Here is a 23,263-nt window from a genome sequence, read left to right as displayed (position 1 = left end):
AAGATGTAAGGGTAAACCAGTCTAGACATAAGAAAGAATCAGAGCTGAAACACGATATATTTTACATAAATTAATTCATTTGGACACAAATGCTTTTCTTCCTCAATAGTCACTGACAAATTTAAAGACATTTACTTTCTTACAGGCAACATTAGGTAAAACAAAAACTAAAGTTAAGGTCTATCATACTTGGGAGAATAAACTGAGACTATTCTTTCACAGCAAATCAAAATATAAGATTGTATGTAGCACTACATAATTATAGAAGAAAATGTGGCATGCAATGGATACTGAAATAGTAACAGGAAACATAAGGAAATCTAAAAATACTCCCATTGCTTATACATCACACATAAGAGAACTTACTATCTCAAAGAGGTAGGACATCCTTTGAGTACAGCAACCTGAGACTTATAATTGTAAACAAGATCTACAAATTTTCATTAAGCATATGACAATGTATATAACCTGGGTGGGGAAAAAAATGCCTTTTAATTAAAAAGTAAGGTTTTTGCACATTATGTGGACATACTAAACTAGGTCAAATTTGAACGTGTCAAAATGCATGCAAGAAGTTAAAGGTAAAGCCCAGGTTTTGAATATAGTATAGAAGACGGTACTTAATATGATTAACATGAAAATAGGATACTGCCATGGTAATTTCTTGGATTTCATGGTAATCCAGTTCAAATTCAGAACTGATTGATAAAAAGTTAGGTATGTTATGATAAAAAACCCTTTGTAAAGTAGGTCTAGATGAAACATATTTCAGTAATAATGGCCTTATGTGAAAAACCCACAGCTAACACACTCAATGGTGAAAAACAGAGTTGTTCCCGAGGTCAAGAACGAGACAAGGATGTTCACTCTCAACACTTTTATTCAAATTAGCACTGGAAGCCCTAGCTACAGCAATTAGACAAATAAATAAAAAGCATCCAAATGGGGGCGCCTGGGTGGCTCAGTCGGTTAAGCGACCGACTTCGGCTCAGGTCATGATCTCACGGTCCGTGGGTTCGAGCCCCGCGTTGGGCTCTGTGCTGACAGCTCAGAGCCTGGAGCCTGTTTCAGATTCTGTGTCTCCCTCTCTCTGACCCTCCCCTGTTCATGCTCTGTCTCTCTCTGTCTCAAAAATAAATAAATGTTAAAAAAAAAAAATTTAAAAAAAAAAGGCATCCAAATGGCAAGGAAGAAGTCAAGCTCTCATTATTTGCAGATGACATACTATACACAGAAAACTTGAAAGACTCCACCAAATAACTGTTAGTGATAAATGAATTCAGTAAAGTCATAGGATACAAAATCAATGTACAGAACTCTGTTGCATTTCTTTTTGTTGTTATTGCATTTCTATACACTAATAAGGAAATAGCAGAAAAGAAAATAATCTCATTTACAGTTGCACCACAAACAATAAAATTATCCAGGAATAAACTTAACCAAACAGGTGAAAGACCTGTACTCTGAAAACTATAAAACACTGATGAAAAAAATTCAAGACACAAAGACAGAAAGACATTCCATGCTCATGAATTAGAAGAACAAATACTGTTAAAACGTCTAGACTATCCAAAGCAATCTACAGATTCAACACAATCCCTATCAAAATACCAACAGCATTTTCCATAGAACTAGAAAAAAAAATCTTAAAATGTCTATGGAACCAAAAAAAGACCTCGAGTAGCCAAAGCAATGTTGAAAAAAGAAAAACAAAGCTGGAAGTATCACAATTCCAGATTTCAAGTTATACTACAAAAAGCGATAATAATTAAAGCAGTATGATACTGGGGCACCTGGGTAGCTCGGTGAGTTGCACGTTCAACTCTTACTTTCAGTTTAGGTCATGATCCCAGGGTCGTGGGATCAAGCCCTGCATCAGGCTCTGTGCTGAGCATGGAGCCTGCTTAAGATCTGCTGTCTCTCCCTCTACTCCTTTCTCCTGCTTGCACTCTCTCTCAAATCAAAAAATAAAAACAAAAAACCCAAAAACACCTAGTATGGTGCTGACACAAAAACAGACATATGGGTCAATGGAACAGAACAGAAAACCCAGAAATAAACCCATAATTATATGGTCATTTAATTGTTGACAAAGGAAGAATAAAGATCCAATGGGAAAAAGTCTCTTCAACAAATGGTGTTGGAAGAACTGGACAGCCACATACAAAAGAATGACACTGGACAACTTTCTTACACCAAACACAAAATAAATTCTAATGTGAGACCTAAAATCATCAAAATCCTAGAAGGGAGCACAGGCAGTAATGTCTCCGACACTGGCCATAGTATCTCCTCAGTATGGCCATATGATTTGTCATAAATCACTATACTCAGGGAAGGGAAACAAAAGGAAAAATAAACAACTGCGACTACATTAAAATAAAAAAACTTCTGCATAGTGAAGGAAACAATCAACAAAACTCAAAGGCAACCTAATGAATGGGAAAAGATATTGGCAAATGACATATCCAATAAAGGGTTAGTGTCCAAAATATATAAAGAACTGATCAAATTTAATACTCAAAAAACAAACAATCCAATTAAAAGATGGGCAGATGACATGAATAGACATGTCTCCAAAGAAGACATACAGATGGCCAACAAACATGTGAAAAGATGCTCAACGTCACTCATCATCAGGGAAATGCAAATCAAAACTACAAGGAGATATTACCTTACACCTGTCAAAATGGCTAAAATCAAAAACACAAAAAGCACCCAATGTGGGTGAGGATGTGGAGAAAGGGGAACCCTCCTGCACTGTTGGTGGGAGTACAAACTGATGCAGCCATTGTAGATAACAGTATAGAGGTTCCTCAAAAAGTTAAAAATAAAACTACCTTATTATTCAGTAAAGCACACTACTGGGTGTTTATAAAGGATACAAAAACACTAATTTGAAAGGCTATATTCACCCATGTTCCACCATTATTTACAATAGCGAAATTATAGAAGTAGCCCAAGTATCCATAGATAAATGAATAAAGACATGGTGTATACACACACAGACACAGACACACACATGTAGTATTATTCAGCCATTAAAAAGGAATGAAATCTTTGCATTCCTTTATTTATTATTACTTATTTGCAATAACATGGATGGAGCTAGAGAGTACAATGCTAAATGCCAGTCAGAGAAAGGCAAATTCCATGATTTCACTCATGTGGAATTTAAGAAAACAAATGAACAAAAGAATAAAAAAAAAAAAGAGAGACAAACCATGAAACAGACTGAACTACAGAGAACAGCCTGGTGGTTATCAAACCGGAAGTGAGCGGGGGATGGATGAAATAGGTGATGGGTTGGGGTGCCTGGGTTAAGCATCAGACTCTTGATTTCAACTCAGGTCATGATCTCATTTGTGGGTTCATGAGATCAAGCATGGTGCCTTCTCTCATCCCACCCTCTGCACGCACTCTCAAAATAAATAAATAAACTTTAAAAAAAAAAGGGAAACAGGTGATGGGGATTAAAGAGTACACTCATCATGATGAGCACTAATATACAGAATGTTGAATCACTATACTGCACATGTGAAGCTGATATAACTGTGTTAACTATCCTGCAATAAAATAAAAAGAAATACAAAATCTAAACACCTCTACCCTGAATAAATAAACGGAATTCTTACATAAAAATCTTCCTATCACCATGGTGTGGGTGGGAGGGGAAGGTGGGCTCACTGACAAGTTGTTTATGGTCTATCTAGAAAGAGGTAATCTATCCTCAGCCAGCAAGTACCTCCCCCAAAGAGGTCAAAACATCAAAACTTGTAAAGATACAGGAAAACAAATTAATGGGGGAGAGGTGTTTGAGCTAAAGTCATGAGATAAAGTTAAAAACAAAACAAACCCAATTATACAAATTATGTAAATATAAAAACCATAGCCACATTCAGAGAAGAATCTACCACATCCAAGTAGGTGATATAAAAAAAGAAAAAAGGAAGTATGGGAGGCAAGGAGAAATCATTAAAAAATGAAATATCAACAAATACTAGAAAATTTACTATATGCCAGGTGTACTCCTAAGCACTTTATATGTTCTGTTTAAAACACACCAGCTCTGCAGATAAACCTAGGTTTAAGTTTGTCTCTAACATATACTAGATATAACCTAGAACAAATTACTTAACCTCCCTCACTTCAGCATCTTTATATACTTTGCTGTGTATTAAGAGATTGGGTGACAAAATCCACACGATGTGCCAACCTAGCTAGCATAGACACAAATGAAACAACTTTGCCTCCTTCTGCTAAGTATCAGTATGTCCAATTATAAGACTCATTAAACCTCAGTATAGTCTTAATACCACAGTCTTCTTAGTAAAGATATTAGCAGTTTATAATTATGCTCATTAACTCCTTTAATAACTATAATACAAAGTCATTCTTATTTTCCAACGAGGTACAGAAGTAAATACACTAGTCCTCAGAAGATACACAGCTAGAAGTGGGAACTGTGATAAAGCTGACACAGGTTTCTCTGACTCTGGGACTCTCTCATTATATCATGTTGTTTTCTAAAATTTACAAATCAGAGTACAATGTGGTTCCATTTACACAGAGTTCAGAAAGAAAATAAGGGATGCAAATATAGGTTAAAGGTTATTAAGAGGTTATTAAAGGGTAACAATAGGATAAAGTTAATAAAAAGTGAAGAAATAATTACCATAGAAATTTGGGTTATTAGTGGGGCGCCTGGGTGGCTCAGTCAGTTAAGTGTCCAACTTCAGCTCAGGTCAGGACCTTGTGGTTTGTGAGTTCGACCCCCACGTCAGGCTCTGTGCTGACAGCTCAGAGCCTGGAGCCTGCTTCAGATTCTGTGTCTCCCCCCTTTCTCTGTCTCTCCCATGTTCATGCTCTGTCTCTCTCTGTCCCTCAATAATAAACAAACATTTAAAAAAAATTTTTTAGAAGTTTGGGTATTAGTTACAACTAGGGAGGAGGGAGTAAGAATCAAGAGGGGGCCCCTGGGAAGTTCCTGGGGGACTGCTTTATATTTCCTAATTTGGTGGTATTTACAGACATTGACTTCATAATATTTCACTAAGCTCTACTTTTTTGTATTGTCTATTACGCTTCATAATCAAAAGGTTAAAAATCAAGAAGAGCTGCACTATATGTAAAAGAAAATACTAAAGTATCCAGGAATTTTACTAATTATTGTGAAGTTTCCTCTTTCTTTTATTTCCTATAATGAGCATTAGAATATATGTAAAATTTAACAGTGCCACACACTTAACTAAACTCTAAAGGGCTTATTATCATCATCATTCCAGAGTTATTTAGGCCAAGATGACAGTCATTTCAACAGTAGGATCTACTATGAGTCATTCAAAGCTTCTGCATCCAAAAACCAGAATTAAACTCTATTTAGGTATCAAAAGCCCACTTTGTTTGAGAAAATCACCTCTCAGAAACAATGGGAACGGATGGACCCAGCCTCTGCACAATCTTCCACAGGCTGAGTGTGATAATGATATCTAGTTTCATTATGAAAAGATGTCTGAAACTGACCAAATGTTGCTCAGTTACCAAATAGGGCGAAACAAGAATGACGGTGGGTAAGAATTTCAGATTAAAATTTTATCTTCATGTATTAAGTTTAAATGTTTACATATGCCACTTTTGAGATACTAACTTGAAAATGCATTTTTTTGTATCTACTTGAGGTCCAAAGAAAAGTTTAGGCAAGAAGGAAAGCCCCAAATCTGTTTGCTCATCCATAAAGCAATTTTAAATACAGACAGTCCTATGTCTATGAAAGGAAAATCTTTGCAAAGCAAAAGTGACATAAGCAGTAATTCAAGATAATGGCAAAAAAACCCTCCCAATTTTACTGAGCTAGGAACAATTTAATTTTGATGAGACTTGCTTAAAGGAAAATATTCAAAACAAACCAATTTAAAGGTAGCAGCTTCTAAGAGTTTTCAGGTTAGCCAAAGATAAGTTTTAATAGCTAACAACATTCCATGAAAACAGGGGGCAATATCATTTGTTTATCCTTGCATCTCTAGTATCTAGTACAAATATATACTAGATAACCATTTATTCGATGAATGAATTACCCAGAAATAAGCACTTCTACGTCAAAAAAAAAAAAAAAATCAGTGAAAATTTCAAATACCTATGACAATTACTAAGCTTAATGAAAAAAGCAAATAAATCTGTTACTCTCTTCAACTAGTAAGTTAAATGCAGCTTTGACTAAACATTACAAATAACAGCCTTTTGAGAGTTTAAGTTCCAGCTTGCATGTGTGTTTCATGTGTTTCCTAAATGAGGAAAGGGAGACCATGTAAAACTTGCCACATTTGTACCACTGGGAAGCAGCTGAACTGGAATTTGAAAGCAAGTCTGATGACAAAACTGAATACCTTAACCTCTACGCTATATATTAACATGAAATATAAGAGTTGTTTAAAAAGTTAGGTACATGAGGGGTGATTGACCAGCTCAAGTCAGTAGAGCATATGACTCTTGATCTCAGGGCCATTACTCAAGCCCCACACTGGATGTAAAGCTTTAAAAAAAAAAAAAAAAAAAAAAAAAAAAACAGACAAAAAATACTCCTGTGTCCTGTGCATAAAATCCTCTTTAAAAAGAAAAAAAAAGAAGAAAAAGAAAAAAAATGTATTAAAAAAAGTTAGGTGCTAGAAATAGTGGGCAAAGTAGTAATACTGAAAATGAAATGCACAGATCTGCTGAGAAAAGCAGTTTCTCATAATGGTCTTCTGAATTTGGTTGGAGACATGGAAGGGTACTGAGAAATATGCTAAACAGAAAGAATTTAAGTTGACTAGACAGCTTAACCTGGACAATACATAAGTTGGCCCTCCTATGAAAATAAATTCTATACCTTCACTGCCCAAAATCTATCAAGTGAAATGTAGCAGCTTCTCAACTGTTACCTTAGCCAAAGAGTCAAAATGTAAACTTAACATAGATACAGATGGCTACATACATATTTACGGATATATGGATATACAGGAATTATACATACATACACAAACCTCCTTAGTCTGGCATCTAAGGGTAATAAGAGCAATGATACTCCAGTAGCAAGAAGCATACCTAGTCCCCAGATCTTGGTTTCTAATACCATTCCCCAATTAAAGAATCAAGGCTCCTTAAGGAAATGGTTGATTCCAGGGCTGGGGCAGAAATAACTAAGATGAGCCTGGAGCAACTTCTAGGGCCAGAAAGAAGGTGCTTTAACAAAAACAAAAAACCCCACAAAAATGGAGGTATACTGAAGGGATATGTGGAAAAAAATATCCCTACTGATGTGAATAAATGACTAAGAAAAAATAAATGGGGGAAAAGAGATCAGTCTCTCATGTAGAATTCCCAATACATTTTGTAGGTAATCTACCCTTCATGAAGTAGAGTTCATAACTCCCTCCTTAAATTTGGGCTACAGGTAGGGACTTCATCTCAAAGACTACAGCATGGAAAAAGGGGTAGGGGAAGAATAACTTCACAGTGAAGAAATTTGACAAATGTTACCTCAGCCAGGTAATTAAGGTTCATAGCAACAGGGATAACTTAACTACTGATGTAAAAACCCAAGCTATAATTAGCAAATGGAATGCTGATAGCTTGTGCCCTACATAGGATGTGATGAAAATAGCACTATACTTCTGTGGTCTTCCTCCAAAAATATGTAAATCCAGTCTAATGATGAGGAAAACAAGATGAATACTAATAGAAGGGTATTTTACAAAGTATCTGACCAGTACTCCTCAAAACTGTCAAGGTCATCAAAAAGAAAAGTCTGAAAAACTGTCACAGCCAAGAGGAACCTAAGGAAATTCAACAACCATTTTCTATTGCACTAATGTAAATATGCTACCCTAGATGGGATTCTGGAATAGAAAAAGGACATTAGATAAAAGCTAAGGAGACAGGGTTCATTAATTATAACTAATGTACCATAGTATCATTAATGTAAAATGCTAAAGTTAACAGGGCAAACCAGGTGTGTAATATATGGAAAATTCTAGTATCTTCCCAATTATGCTACAAATCTAAAATTGTCCTAAAATAACAAATTTATTTAGAAAAAAACATAGAAAATACTGGTTACTCAGAGGGATGAAATCTCCAAAAGGGGACTTTCAATATTAATAATTCTGTCTAAATTTTGAGTACTACATAAAAGTTTTTTTAATTTATTTATTTTAATGTTTTATTTATTTTTAGAAAGAGAGAGACAGAGCATAAGCAGGTGAGGGGCTGAACGAGAGGGACACAGAATCCGAAGCAGGCTCCAGGCTCTGAGCTGTCAGCACAGAGCCTGACGCGGGGCTTGAACTCACAAGCTGTGAGATCATGACCTGAGCTGAAGTTGGATGCTTAACCGACTGAGCCACCCAGGCACCCCCATAAAAGTTTTAATTGATATGTCTTGCTCATATCATGTTAATATTCCCAGACTTTACATTTTCTTATTGTAAGTTTTTTTTCTTTTACTAAATGATGGTAACAAGGAAAGCTATTGGTATTTAAAGAGCCACCTTACTGACTGTTCACATCATTCTAATAGGTTTATCTTAGTCTTTCCATATATCCACAAATAACTTTGCCTTCTCCAAAATTTACACTTTGTTGTTCTCCTGCCTATCTGCATCATCTAGAAAGACGTTAAGTAACAGCATTAACTGACTTCTGTGGCTCCTGTCTTTAATGGGAAGGCTTTTGGCTTTTCCCCACTATTATATGAAGTATGGTTTAAAATATTCATCCACTCCCCTTGTTTCACTTACCAAGGACTTTTTAAAATTTAGAAATGGACCCCCCCTTTTAAGATTAGATCACTTATTTATTAATATGATGAATTTTATTACTATATTGCGGGTTGGGTGAAATGGGTGAAGGGGGTCAACTGTGTGGTAACAGAAGGTAACTAGACTCGTGGTGATCACCTTGTAGTGTTATCAAATTATAAAGCTGTACACTTGAATTTTAGGTGGCAAACTATAAAGCTATATACTTGAAACTTCTATTAAAAAAAAAAAATCCAAATAACGAACTATCCCACTTCTTGACAAACCATACTTGGTCAAGGTATTATGTTCTTTTAACATGTAATCATAATTTTATTTGCTAAATATAACTTAGGTTTTACATCAATATGTAGTGATACTGGTGTCCTTTTTGTCATGTTTTAGAATCAGTATTATATTAAATTTAAAAAAGCAACTGGAAGCTTTCCTTTTTTTTTTTTTTTTTAAATTTTTTTTTTTCAACGTTTATTTATTTTTGGGACAGAGAGAGACAGAGCATGAACGGGGCAGGGGCAGAGAGAGAGGGAGACACAGAATCGGAAACAGGCTCCAGGCTCTGAGCCATCAGCCCAGAGCCTGACGCGGGGCTCGAACTCACAGACCGCGAGATCGTGACCTGGCTGAAGTCGGACGCTTAACCGACTGTGCCACCCAGGCGCCCCAGCTTTCCTTTTTTTTAAGATGTGGGTCAATTTAGATAATACAATAGAGGTTTAAGGTAATTTATCAGTGTAGCCATCTAGACCAGGTACTTTGGAGATACAGGTCTTGGTGGGTTTTCTTGATTCTATATACATATGGACTTTCTGCATTTCTCCTTAGATCAAAAATTATCTCTATTTGCATTTTCTTAAATAATTTATTTCAGCTACCAATTTTTTAAATTTTCGCCTTAAAAATGCTCTAAAAAATTGAGTCTAGGTCCCAATTTGTCCCAACCAGTATGAATGAAGAAAAATAGTTTTAAGGATAGAAAAGGATGAAGCAAAACTGTCAATTATTTCTACAAAATTTATTAGAATTTGAAAAAGTTGGTAGATACAAGGGTCAATAAATATTATCAATTGCACTTCCATATGTATGCAAACAAATCACAATTTTAAAAGATAACCATTTATAATAGCATTTAAAAATGCTGCTACTAGAATAAGATATATAGAGAAAACTGATAATGAGGTAAAGATCGAAGTTGATGGAGACATTGTGTTCAAGAATGAAGGTCAATTCTCCAAGTTACTCTAAAGATTCAGTTCCCATCAAAATCCCATATTATTTATCTGCAGAGTTTTGGCAAACTAATTTTAAAATTCTTACACGCAAGTGTTAAGCAAGACACCCTTGAATAGGAATAGATCTGGGAGATGGGGGGTAGGGAGGTAACAGTCTACTAGGCTACTAGTACTTAGAATAGTATAAGCACAGAAATACACAAGCAGACCAATGGAACACAGTAGACAGCAGTTATGCAGCATCCTGTGAGTGAACGAGCACTATTTCTAGACAAAAATTCCTAATGAAATTCTAGAACATGTGCACCTAGATACACAAAAGTTCAAAATAGCTGAAACTGGGAAAAGCCCAAATGTATCTATTAATCATGGATTAAATATACTGTAGCATGTTAATAGAATAATGTAATCATGAAAAGTAAAATACAACTATATGCATGAGAATCAAAGCTGTGAAAAAGTAGAATTCCATTAGACAGACTTCAAATATAGGCAAAGCAAATCATTTTTTTTAGAGATAACATAAGTAGTAACACTAAAGAAAAACAATACAAAATGATCATGATAGTTTACCTCTTCAGATAAGAGGGAGATATGTTCTGGGAGAGGCACACAGAAGGCTTTAAAAAGGAACTGGCATTATTCTACTTAACCTCACTGCAATTACACAGGTTTTTGTTTTATATTCTTTAAACTGTACTTATACATTTTATATACATTTATCTATATACTTCACAATTTTTAAAGACTACTTTTAAAAGTTAAAGTATCAACAGCTCAGTCTTTACTTGCAAATAAGTGAAGATTGATTGCCATTTGAAACATTCTAAAGAGAACAGACATCTGTATTCTCACAACTATGAAGTCTAAAGAAGACAACATACCTTATATAGCCCAATGCCAGGATCAATAAGAAAATCACAAGTTGATGTAGACGGCTGACCAGAAAGTCCCACCCTTGGGGTTTTCTTTACTTTAGGTGGGCTATTAGAACAGGGTTTGGCCTGTACATCAGTCTGTTTAGATGTGCTAGGAAGATCAGGGTCTGGGCGAACTAGTAGCTGAATTATGTCATTCAGTCCAACATCATAGTCAAATAAAGTATATCCATTTTCCAACTAGAAAAAAAGAATAAAAAAGATTAAAATGCTTCTCTCAAAATTTGATCTTTCTACATCTTTAGTTTCTCAAATGTCCTAGCCAAATTATTAAAACAAAATTCATAGCAATGAAATTTAGTGAACTTAAAACCATTCCTACTACTTTATGGCCTCTGATGTCAGCATCTTCTCAGGACCTCAATAAATTCTTAAGAATCATTCTGTATTACCTATCAGGAAGACAGATAGCCACTGAAACCAAGAATGTACCATTGCTTCTGTGACTTCAACACCCAGGCAGAAAAACTCTAGATTTCTCACCAGGTCTTATTTATTTTAATTTACAGTATCTGAATCCACTGTAAGAAAGGAAGGTGAATTTTGAAAGTAAGAGGTTTTATGATCTTGTGTTCATAAAGACATTAAGTTGCGGAAGTCCTAATCCCAAATATCTCAGTATGTGACTTTATTTGGAAACAGGATCTTTACAGAAGTAATCAATTAAAATTAGGTCACATGAGTGGGCCCTAAACCACTGTAATTGACATCCTCATAAAAAGTTTAAATTTGGAACACAGAAACAAACACAGAAGGAAGATGTGGAGGCAGCCACCTGAATGGAGCAATGCACCTACAAGCCAAGGAACTTAACAATGGATTGCTGGCAAACACTAGAAGCTGAAGGAAACAAGGATTCTCTATTAGAACCAGGGAACATGACCCTGATGATATTTTGATTTCAGACTCATAGCCTCTGGAAATAGAAGACAATAAATTTCTATCGTTTTAAGCCACGTAAGTTTTAGTACTTTGTTACAGAAACCCTCGAAAACTAAAAGTCTCCATTTTGTTTCTTTATAAAATCAATCGGCTATTTCACCATGATACAGTAATAACATTTCCCCAGAAACATTACTAATTTAATCACTATTCATTTCCCCCTCTTTGTATATCATTCCTGTCACCAATCCTCAACTCCCTAACACAATAAAGCCGTATTTCCAAAATCCACCAAAGAATGAAAGTTTGTCCATAAATATTGATAGACTTACTAAATGTACTAGATGAGTAATTTTAATTCAAGTGGTCCCAAAACACATCTAGCACAATCCTGCACATTACAGATGTTCACAGTTTTAACTACAATATGGGATCAAAAAATTCACAAATTTCCCAGGGGGGAATTAGACACCATCTCACAGGTTAGTTAACATGCTTATTCCAAATAAGCCTAAGGAGTCTCTCAGGTCAATAAGCAGATAAGTCCTTATAGGGATTAGAGATTGTTTTGCTTTTAAATAAGGTAAGCAAAGGAGTACTGATGCATAGGGGCACTTGTACCCCAATGTTTATAGCAGCCCTCTCAACAATAGCCAAATTATGGAAAGAGCCTAAATGTCCATCAACTGATGAATGGATAAAGAAATTGTGGTTTATATACACAATGGAGTACTACGTGGCAATGAGAAAGAATGAAATATGGCCCTTTGTAGCAACGTGGATGGAACTGGACAGTGTGATGCTAAGTGAAATAAGCCATACAGAGAAAGACAGATACCATATGTTTTCACTCTTATGTGGACCCTGAGAAACTTAACAGAAACCCATGGGGGAGGGGAAGGGGGAAAAAAAAAAAAAAAAGAGGTTAGAGTGGGAGAGAGCCAAAGCATAAGAGACTTAAAAACTGAGAACTGAGGGTTGATGGGGGGTGGGAGGGAGGGGAGGGTGGGTGATGGGTATTGAGGAGGGCACCTTTTGGGATGAGCACTGGGTGTTGTATGGAAACCAATTTGACAATAAACTTCATATATTGAAAAAATAAAAAAATAAAAAATAAATAAGGTAAGCAACATTAGCAAACAACAACTTCCTCTAATCCTGAATTCCTGGAGAAAACAAACTCAAGGGGCAAAAGAACTATACATTCACACCTTCATTTGACATTCTCCAATACTCCTTTCCCCCAAAAAAGGTGAGAACATACTAGTTCTGGAATAGTTAAGTAAGTACAATGTGATCAAACATACAACTATTGCACATTATGACAGTGTTCAAAGCAGAAAATAAAAACTCTGTTAACATTTATAGGGCATGCAAACCAAACCAAAACAGTACAGTACATGCAAATTAACTGGAAGGACATTTCCTAAAATGAAGAGAGCTGTGAAGGCAGTAAAATAACTGGAAATCCAAAGTGCTTCCATAAACATTTTTCCATTGAAATCTGAGGCACAAGAGTCAGAGCGATAGTGGGGACATTCTCATATTCAATACCTCTGACTAGTTTCTACCAAGTGATTGGTCCAAATAACATAAGCTGCTTCAAATGGGATTTCGTTTGAAAGGAAAAGCAATGTGTGTAGTAAAACACGAAGCATATCAAGGAATGAGGCCCTATAAGAGAAGTTAGGTTTACATTAACATGTAACTTTTCCTTCAATTATTCATGCTTGCTAGGAGAGTCACTTTTACCCACATTATCTACTCCTTCCCTAATTCACAGGTATTCAGTTTTCAAAAAAAAGTGATTACCAGCCATTGCATAGTAACTTCCACACAGCTAGGCTATTGTGAATAATGTTGGAATGAATGTTACTTGAAAAGTAGTGAAGTGCCCCCAAATTAATGAAAGTGCAGACTGGAATCACTGTCATTTATATTATACTGTAAGAAAGAGATTGAGTCACTTAGAAATTATAAACACCTATGCGTTTCAGGCATGTAACTACAGTCCATCAATGTCTCATAGCTGAAAATGTTTCCAACTGCCATCCTAGAAGACAGGGGCACAGTCTTAGAATACTAGAAAGGCAGGAATGGCCCTAGAATTTTTTTATTATTGTTTTTTGTGTTTTTTTGCCAGACTGCAGTCTTCAATTTGTATTGGGTTGAAGTCAGAAATTCTAGGTAACAGTAAGAACTAGAAAAGTGATGCAAGGGAAAACTAGGAAGCAAACACCAACTGACAATTGCTGAGAAGTCAGGGGAGGAGAATTCATTCCAAAGGGGTTACTGATAAAGAATGCAGGCAGAGGGCATGAGGTTGACAACTTTTATGTATCTTTCCCATCACATATATAATATAAATATGACATACACATTCTCTTTCCCCTTTAAATAGGCAAAAACTTTTACTTTGTAATCCATGTGAAAACAGAATCTAGGGGCAAAAGCAACTACTCCGTTTTTCTTCAGCTTTGGTTCATGTCCCATCTACAGTGATACAAATGAAAAAAAGAGGAGGGAACAAATTCCTTTAAAAGTAGGAAAGCTCCGGATTTTCAAAATATTTAGAGATCCATCAACCTAACTCTTCCCTAAAGACCCAATCCCCAGGATGCACACTCAAACTCCCAGAATAATGTCCAAGTGAGGTTACCCTACTCTAACCAGAACTCACAGCCCAGAATTGCTATTTTGACCCACAAAAGTGGAATCAATTACTCTGCTTCTCAAATTTAATTTGCATAGAGATCACCCGGGACCTTGTTAAAAATATGGATTCTACTTCGATAGGTGTAGCGTGAGGCTCCCAGGTGAAGCTAAGGCTGCAGGTCCTGCTGATTCAGGGACCATACTTTGAAGAGTAAGAAATTAGGAGACCGACTATTTTTCAACTCTGGTGGTCATGAGAATCTCCCATGCGGTCTTGTTATATTCAACCACTTGCAATTCTGGGGTGAGCTGAGCATCTATAATAAATATCCACAAGTGATATATACCAAAGACTATAAGTAACAATCCTAACAAAAAGGGGTGGGGAATAAGGGAGAAAGGGTACCACTTACATCACAGACACCATAAATTTATCTATGACTTTTTTTCTCACTATGTAGTAAGGGGTGCCTTTTTCTGATAAGCACAAAGGCAGTTTACAAGTGAGAGAAAGCCCTGTGATGCCAATCCAGTAGTTGTCTGCTATAGACATACTACTCTCTCCATGCACTGTGAACTCCAAAGAGATAATAATCACTGCCATGGCTACTTAGCTCACAGAGAAGTAAACAAAACAGAGCAGTGTCATCCTTCTGTCTTCAACTCAATGGGGCACCGAAGGTCCATTCCTCATCCCTACTGCTTTATCACCGAGCTGAAGAAATCAAAGTAGTGAGTTAAGAGTCCTGGGGGAAGAAGTACAAAAGGATAATTACCCTGAACAGTTTTTCCCTAAACCTGGAACTGACTTCCTGGTTTACTGGAAGTCTACTTTGTTGACCTAAATGTAACTCTATTTCTACTTTTTCCTCAAGGCAGCCATGTGCAGGTTCTCTTTTTGCATATTTGATAATTAGACTTTAGGTGTGTTGCCCAGGAATATATTCTCATGCTTCATTTCTCTCTTGTGCTGAAGTCACCTAAGTATCCCAGAATTCATGTACTATTATCCCTACCTAGAAAATAAAACTCAGAAGACTTGATAACCTAATTTTCATCTTTGACCAAAAGATAAAAAAGGGATCACTGGAGGTACAGAAATATAAAGCTACATGGGGTTTAACATACACGATTTCAAAAGCAAGATTTACAACTAAAAATTGAACATGTGTTTTACAAGTCAAACAGTAAATGATCGACGTAAAAGAGCTGCAAACACATATGAAAGATGCTACCACTTATTTGGAAACAAAATAGGGGCGCCTGGGTGGCACAGGTCACCATCTCGCGGTTTTGTGAGTTCGAGCCCTCATCCGGCTGTGTGCGGACAACTCAGGGCCTGGAGCCTGCTTCAGATTCTGTGCTTCCCCTTCTCTGCCCCTCCCCTGCTCATGCTCTTTCAATAATAAGTAGACATTAAAAAAAAATTAAAATAAATTAAAAATAAAAACAAATTAAAATAACCTTGGCACTTTCTCTGAGCATAATCTTGTTACTCTGAAATTTCTGGGTAGTTTTTGAAGCTAAACCTATGAAGAGAAGAAAAATATTCCTTTCAAATCCTTTGTGGCTATAGGAAAACGTTGGGGTGCCTGGGTGGCTCAGAAGGTTGGGTGGCCGACTTCACCTCAGGTCCTGATCTCACAGCTCCAGAGTTCGAGCCCCGTGTCAGGGTCTGTGCTGACAGCTCAGAATCTGGAGCCTGCTTCGGAGTCTGTGCCTCCCTCTCTCTCTGCCCCAACCCACTCGCATTCTGTCTCTCTCAAAAATAAAAAAAAATAATAAAAAAATAAAAACAAAACAAAACAAAACAAAAAAAACGTTACTTCCACCAAATCAACAAGCTACATTTATTCCAAACCACAGAACTGGAGCCAAACTGTGGTCTACCCAACTGGAGAATGCCACCTTTTTTAGTGAATTAAAAAATAATAATAAGGCAAAGACAAAATAGAGACCTGCCTCTAGGTATAGACCATGAGAGACCTCTGGTATAGGTAAAATATTCAATAGGTCAGGGCAGGGCCATACCATGCATGTAACTACTAGAGACACCCACAAACACCCTCACTCACTGCCAATACCACTTTCAGCCTTGTACGTACCGCTGGTTATGCTCCAGTTGCAGTGTTAAAAGCTTGGGTGAGGGGGACATTAGAAGGTGAGAACAGGAAGAATAAAACAGCCTTTCGTACTCTTTTCCACTCTGAAAATAATCCCCCTTGCCTATACCTGGCAGCTTAAAACCGATTCCGAATTACATCAAGAGCTCGCTCCTTCAGGCCAAGTCTCCAATCTTCAAGACAAGATTTCAATTTTAGAAGAGAAGGTGAAGGAAGGGAGCCAGAAGTTTTGGAAAACCTTCGAATCTTCAGTGTGTTCAAAACCCTTCACAGCGAGGAGGCAGAACTAGGGATCTTGTGCCAAAGAGGAAGCGATTTTTAAGTTTCCCGTCTCCTATCTGCGAGCCGCGGAAGCACTGCGAGCCGTTAGCCGGCTCAGCCCTCCCCACCCGCACCGTGGCATGGCCGCCAGAGCCAGCTGCCCTCCCCGCCTCCAGGGGCGCCGGACCCCACTGAGCGCGGGAAGCGAGGGAACCCAGACGCTCTAGCGGGCTCTGCTGCGAGCTGCTCTTGCCCAGCTGAGAAAGAGGGGTGAGGTCTCTGCGCTCTGGGCGTCCCCTCCTCTCACCCCTCCGGGCGCACTTCCACAACGAGCTGGTAGGGACCCGCTGCACCCCCTCGGCGGGCCCTGGGCATGCGCTATGAGCCTCACGAGTTGCCCAACCCAGGAGGAGCCAGGTGCTCTCTACACGCGCTGCGAACCAAGCCCTCCGGCCCGCCGAGCCCACGCGTTTTGGAGGCGCCCTGCAGCCCTCACCCCGGGCTTCCCGAGAGGGTGCGGTGGGCACGCCTCACCTGCTTGCCCCGGTAGAACAGGCGCTGGCACTCGGGCCGCACGTCGAAGAGCGCCCACACCCGTTCGCGCAGCTCCTCAATTGTGGCTTTGCGAGACACGTCCTCAATGGTGCGCGTCTGGGAGCCGTCGATGGTGCGAACCTGGATCCACATCTTGGCTCCGGGAAAGGGGGCTGGCTCGGCTTTGTCTCCCCCTGCTCTTCGGACGCCGCGCCCCGCCCGGCCCGTGCGGCTTCCCCAGAGGCTCCGGCTCTCTGCGGGTGGCGGGCGAGCGCGCGCACAAACGAAGGAAACCGACCAGACGCTGGGCCCCACTGGCGGCGGTGACTGCTAGACCTCACGCCCGCCCAGCGGAGCCGAGAAGGAAAGGAAACCGGAACCAGTCGCAGGGTACGCCACTACCGCAACCGCCGCCTCACAAATAGGAAGAAGCCTTGTCTGCGCCGCGCGGAGTGTTTACTTATAGAGAGCTCTAGCTCCCACATGGAGGTCACGGCGCCAACCCGGATCTCGCGAGATCGACGCCCGGTTCCGCCTTAAAGAGGAAGCAGCGAGGGAAGAAGCTACAGACCAGAGAGAACTAAGATGGGCGGGTGCGGGGAGGGCGGGCTGAGGGGCGGGGCTACCGAGAGCAGTTACTTGTCTCTAAGCCTGCACCTGGGCCCTGAACACGCCCTCTAGCCTTTAGGTTTCGGGCCGTTACAAAGCCTACCACAGGGGTTCCCGGCTTAGTACCGGTTTTGGGACTGAGCAATTCCTCAGGTCTAGTGGATACGGCTTCTGTGATCTCAAAAACATGTCCAAAATAAACTCTGGCGTCCACTTGTATGATCATGAAAATGGGGGTGCGGGCGGGCACGGCCTAGATTTCTGAGAAAGCACACAAGGAAGTGAGCCTGTCCCACCGCGCTCGGCGGGACACTGCCCCCAATGGGGCCTGGCGGGGCCCGCTGCCCAGGAAAGGACCCAGGATCCTGCTTCGCTAACTTCCCGCCGGGCCCGAATGCTGCCTTCGCGTGGAAACCTGCTTCCTGGGTTTTCCACAGCTGGGCAGAGGTGGCGGCTTCAGTTCCGCAGGCCGCTGGTCCAGCTGCTATCTCTCCCATCCAATGAGCTCACACCTGGACCTCTGGCCACAGACGTGTTGGTGTCGCCGCCCGGTGGGCCGCTCTCCAGGACGTTGTTTGTGAACCTTCCTTATTGGTGCGCTTTTGACCTAAGGGATGGAGGGGTCATGGAAAACACTTAACAAAGGATGAGGAACTACACCCCTCAGAGGAAAAAACTCCCAAGATCCTACCAGGAGTAAATTCTCAGGAATAGGCCTATCGCAGCATTGCTTAACAGTGGGTTTATTTAAAACGAAAATGCTTTCATAAGAAGGAAAAGAGCATATGAAAGCAGAAATACTTTAGAGATATAGGTATAAAATAATATATGTATGTGTGTGTATATATATATATATATATATATATATATATATATATATAAAAACAAGATTTGGACTTTATATTTGCCAAAATCCGTAACTTGAATATTCAGTCTGATGCTAATTATTACCATAAAGGCAGAGCAGCATTTTTGTAATAACCAATTCAAATAATTACAAGTACAGAGAAGTCCAGAAGTAACATTAAAAAAGGATGACCCAACATAGAAGAGACACAAAAAATGGAATACATACACATATTTTGGGTGTCTGCTCTTGCTGAAAATTTTACATTCACTTATATCCTCTAAATATAATTCATCTTGTCTGCTCCTGATTTAAGTAAAGCAAATATTGAATATTCATTCTATGTGTAAATGAGATGATGGAGATATGTAAAGCACACTTCTAACCTGCCTCAATAAGGGATAGCTATTTGCTATGAAAAGAATACGCTAGGGGCACCTGCATGGCTCAAGTCATGATCCCATGGTTTGTAGGATTTGGGCAGGTGTCAGGCTCTGTGCTGACAGCTTAGAGCCTGGAGCCTGCTTCAGATTCTGTGTCCTACTCCCTCTCTGCCCTTCTCCTGCTCACACTCTGACTCTCAAAAATAAACATTAATTTTTTTTTTTTAAAAAGAATATGCTATACCCTTGTGGAGGCATGTTAAGAGTTTCTTTAATTCTCTGTGTACAGAGAATTTACAGCCTAGTTTAGGTAAGATTTAGAAAAATGAAAATACTAAAGAATCATTTAGCATAAAATAGTTTGCTGTCAGTTTAAGCAGTAATTAGCAATGAGAGAAGGAGGACTACACTTACACTAGAGTGTAAGGATGGGGTACAGCTTGACCTGAGTTAGATGTTATATTGTAATGGGGACAGAATTTAAATGTTCAACTCATGGGTTGAGATAGATCTGAATTATAATCCTAGTGTTGACATTTATTTCAAATGTGATCTTGGACAAATTATTTAATTTCCTCAGTGTAAAATAGTGCTTACAACATTTAATGAATATATAGTGTTTAATGTAGTACCCATTCATTGGTAGTACACAATAAATTATTTTCATGCTATTATTATGGAGAGGATTTAGATAAGCAGACAATGCCCAAAGAGGGGAGAGTGCATAAGCACAGACTGAGGGTATGAATTTTTACAAGTCAGAAGAGATCGCATATCAGAGAAAGGTTGACTAAATAGAGAAGGGCAGAGTGTGAAGATAAGCATTCAAAGCAGTAGGTTTTGTGGGCCCCATGGAGAAACTAAAATTTTAGGGAGCCCACCAATGTGATTAAATATGCATCTGGAAAGACAGTAGAAGGTTTGTTGTAGGATGTCTTAGGGAAAAACTAAGGGACAGGGAAAGGAAAGGGAAATGAAGTCAGAAAGTTTAGTGAAGAAGCAATTGTGTCATTTTCAGTGAAATTTTGTGGCAGTGGCTAAGAGAAGAAAGGGTAGATTCCAGAATATTCTAGAAAATGAACCCTTGTTCATTCACACTTGTAAAATGTGTGAATATGAGGGTTGTGGAAATGTGAAATGCTGAGACTAATTCCCGAGTTTCTAGTTTAGGAGAAAAATGAGTTGGCTTGGGTAAATGGTGATGCTCTTAAACTGAACTAGATGGAGATATGTAACTGACCATTGGAAAAATAAGTCCAAAGTTTTTAAGGGAAGTAGAAAAGTTCTGACAGAGGAACTAGTCAAGACCTCTGTACTCACCCCCATGAGGGGATTTATCCTTGTTAACGTAGTGGAGAACTCTTGGGGGGAAAAGACAACTGTCAAGAGTGGTATCTACTTGGAATGTATGGGATTTATGTTAATTTAGTCAATATAGATCCTAAAGGATTGGTAGGACAGGACTTAGAGGTGTGAGACCCAGAAAAGATATATTTGTCATGTGGAGAACAAATTAATTACTTCTGGAAACAAGCTTATGTGTGTAGTAAGTTACTTAGGATATAAATAAGTAATTGCAAATAGTGATTCTGTATGTAACAAAATACATTCTGTATGTAACAAAATACATTCTGTATGTAACAAAATGTGTTTCTGTATTTCATCGCACAGTACATATCGTAACTAAGGTTTTACCTCTTTCCCTACAGTGCTTTTTCCTGCTTAGGAAAATTCTTAAGTTGCAAAAGCAAGATAGAAGTTCTCTGACAAAAAACAAAATATGAGACAGTTCTGACATAAACATACCTTATTATCACATGTATAGCTGACACAACTTGGATGTGAATAATCAAAGAGAAGAGGAATTATTTTCACGGATAAAGAGTAAATACTAAAATTTATGCCATCAGTCATGACTCAATATTTCTGCAAGTCAAAACAGGCAAAACAGAAAAAGATTGGTTTTTGAACTAATTATTCTAGACTCCTCATACCACAGAATATCTCCAGTTTTCTCACCTACTGTTCAAACTCAAGAACTTTCATAAACATTAAAAATGAATTTCAATTTCCTCTTTGAAGGTGGGATTATCATCTTTTCATCAGCATCTCTATGTTGGTGGTCTTCCTTTTGTTCCACCAGAGCTATCTGCTTGCTCTCCTGGAGTCTAAGGGCAAGGAATACATCAATGGAATCAGTGCTCTCAGGTTTCCAATTGAATCTAGCCAGTAGGGAGGAAGCACAGACAGTAAACTGGAAGAATAAGGTCAGCATATTTATTCTTCTGGCTTCCCCCTCTGAAAGTTCACCTCTAGCTGTCTGTGGCCTTCCTGGGAAGTCACTATTCTTCTCACAGTGGCTTACTCTACATGACTCACTTTTGCATGTTCTGATAATCTTTCCTTTCTCTTGTTGCTTTGGGTCTACAGACTGTAACAGCTCTACAGCCCTAGATTTATACCATGGCCCATCCATACCCTTTTAATTGAAGATTTTGTTATAATCTCTAGTGCTATTTTTAAAAGAACTACACGTTATGAGAAGTGAACTAGAATTTCCATTGACTAAAAAACACTTCATATTGTGGCTTATTACTTAAATTAGCTATATTTTAAAGGGTATGCTCTTTCTTTTTGATAGAATCACAGATTTTTACTGTGGACATCTGCTTTAGAGATCATTCCGGTCTACCTTGTCTTTCACAAATGAGAAAGTGATTTGGACACGGACATGTGACCCACTGTGTTCTTCCTCTTTTGCCAGAGTTCTTTACTCTTCAGCCATCCCTCTTTTGTTTCTGTCAAGGCTTCTCCATTCACTTTGTTCAGAGAATAATCCTTATCCTTCCTATAGTGTCTCTGGTTCTTTGATGGCTCACATAGAAGTGGGGACCTGGGATTCTCACTAAAGACTTAAAATTTATCCATGTTTTCAGTCACATGTTTTCTCTTGACTTCCAAAAAATTTTTTTCTTAAGATTTTATTTTTAAGTAATCTCTACACTCAACGTGGGGCTCAAATTCACAACCTTGAGATCAAGAATAGCATGGGCTACAGACTGAGCCAACCAGGCACCCTTCCTGCCCTATAAAATTGGTCCTCCTATTGTTGAACCTTTCTGATGGTCTTTGGATCAATTCAGCTGAGATTCCCCCACTGAAGGCAGTTAGGGCTCAACTTTCTGATTACGGGGTCAGTGCTAGTTACAACTTGCTCTGTGAAACAAATTTTAGAGGTTTAAAATAGCACTAGTGACTACACAGCTTCTGTGACATAGGAGTTCTGAATTGGCTCAGTTGGAGAGCCTGAGTTCTGGCTCAGAATTCATTAAGCTATTATAATCAGATGCAGCTCAAACTGGAACAATGAGGACTAGAGCAGTTAGGGATTAGCTAGGCATCTCTCCCTAGGAGACTTTCCCTCAGACTTCTCCATGTGATCTCTCTCTTTGGGCTAGTTTGGGCTTTCTCACAGCATGGCTGCCTTGGAGTACGTAGGCTTCTTACATGGTAGTTGAAGACTTCAAGGGTGAGAATTGCACTCAGCAAAGTATAAGCTGTATCACTTTTTATGGCTTTGTTTGAAAGACATATAGCATCATTCTACCATACTCTTTTGACTAAAACATTCACAAAAGCCCACTCAATGTCAGGGGGACAGGATAGATACCCCACCTCTTGATGGGAGGGGTATCAAAATCATGTAAGAAGAACATATGGGATGGAAGATATTGTTGCAGCCATTTTGAGGACATAGAACGGTAGCATAACTTCTCCATCTAATTTTTTGTATAACCAAAGAGTTTTTAAATTATGACATACAGGGGCACCTGGATGACTCAGTCAATTAAGCATCCGATTTAGGCTCACGTCATGATCTCACCGTTCGTGGGTTCGAGCTCCGTGTCGGGAGCTGTGCTGATGGCTCAGAGCCTGTGCTGATGGCTCAGAGCCCGGAGCCTGCTTCAGATTCTGTGTCACCTTTTCTCTGTGCCCCTCCCCTGCTC

The 23,263-nt window shown here is 38.8% G+C and overlaps 1 protein-coding gene across 2 annotated transcripts in view; it reads right to left on the bottom strand.

Moving 5' to 3' along the window:
- Positions 1 to 18,525, bottom strand: part of UHRF2 (ubiquitin like with PHD and ring finger domains 2) — an 82,886-nt gene extending 64,361 nt beyond the window's left edge. The window contains exons 1-2 of one of the 2 annotated variants that reach the window (XM_043565677.1): positions 17,418 to 18,525; positions 10,909 to 11,142 (exon numbers count right to left, since the gene is read on the bottom strand). In XM_043565677.1, the coding sequence (XP_043421612.1) occupies positions 10,909 to 11,142; positions 17,418 to 17,570 (387 nt within the window). In that variant the 5' untranslated portion in view covers positions 17,571 to 18,525. The remainder of the gene's footprint in view (positions 1 to 10,908; positions 11,143 to 17,417) is intronic. The other variant, XM_043565678.1, reaches the window with a different exon arrangement.
- Between the last annotated feature and the right edge of the window lie 4,738 nt (positions 18,526 to 23,263).

The sequence above is a fragment of the Prionailurus bengalensis genome, chromosome D4, assembly GCF_016509475.1.
Source record: "Prionailurus bengalensis isolate Pbe53 chromosome D4, Fcat_Pben_1.1_paternal_pri, whole genome shotgun sequence".
Lineage (NCBI taxonomy): Eukaryota > Metazoa > Chordata > Mammalia > Carnivora > Felidae > Prionailurus > Prionailurus bengalensis.
Note: the sequence above shows the minus strand (reverse complement) of the source record. Positions and strands in the feature narration are given on the sequence as shown.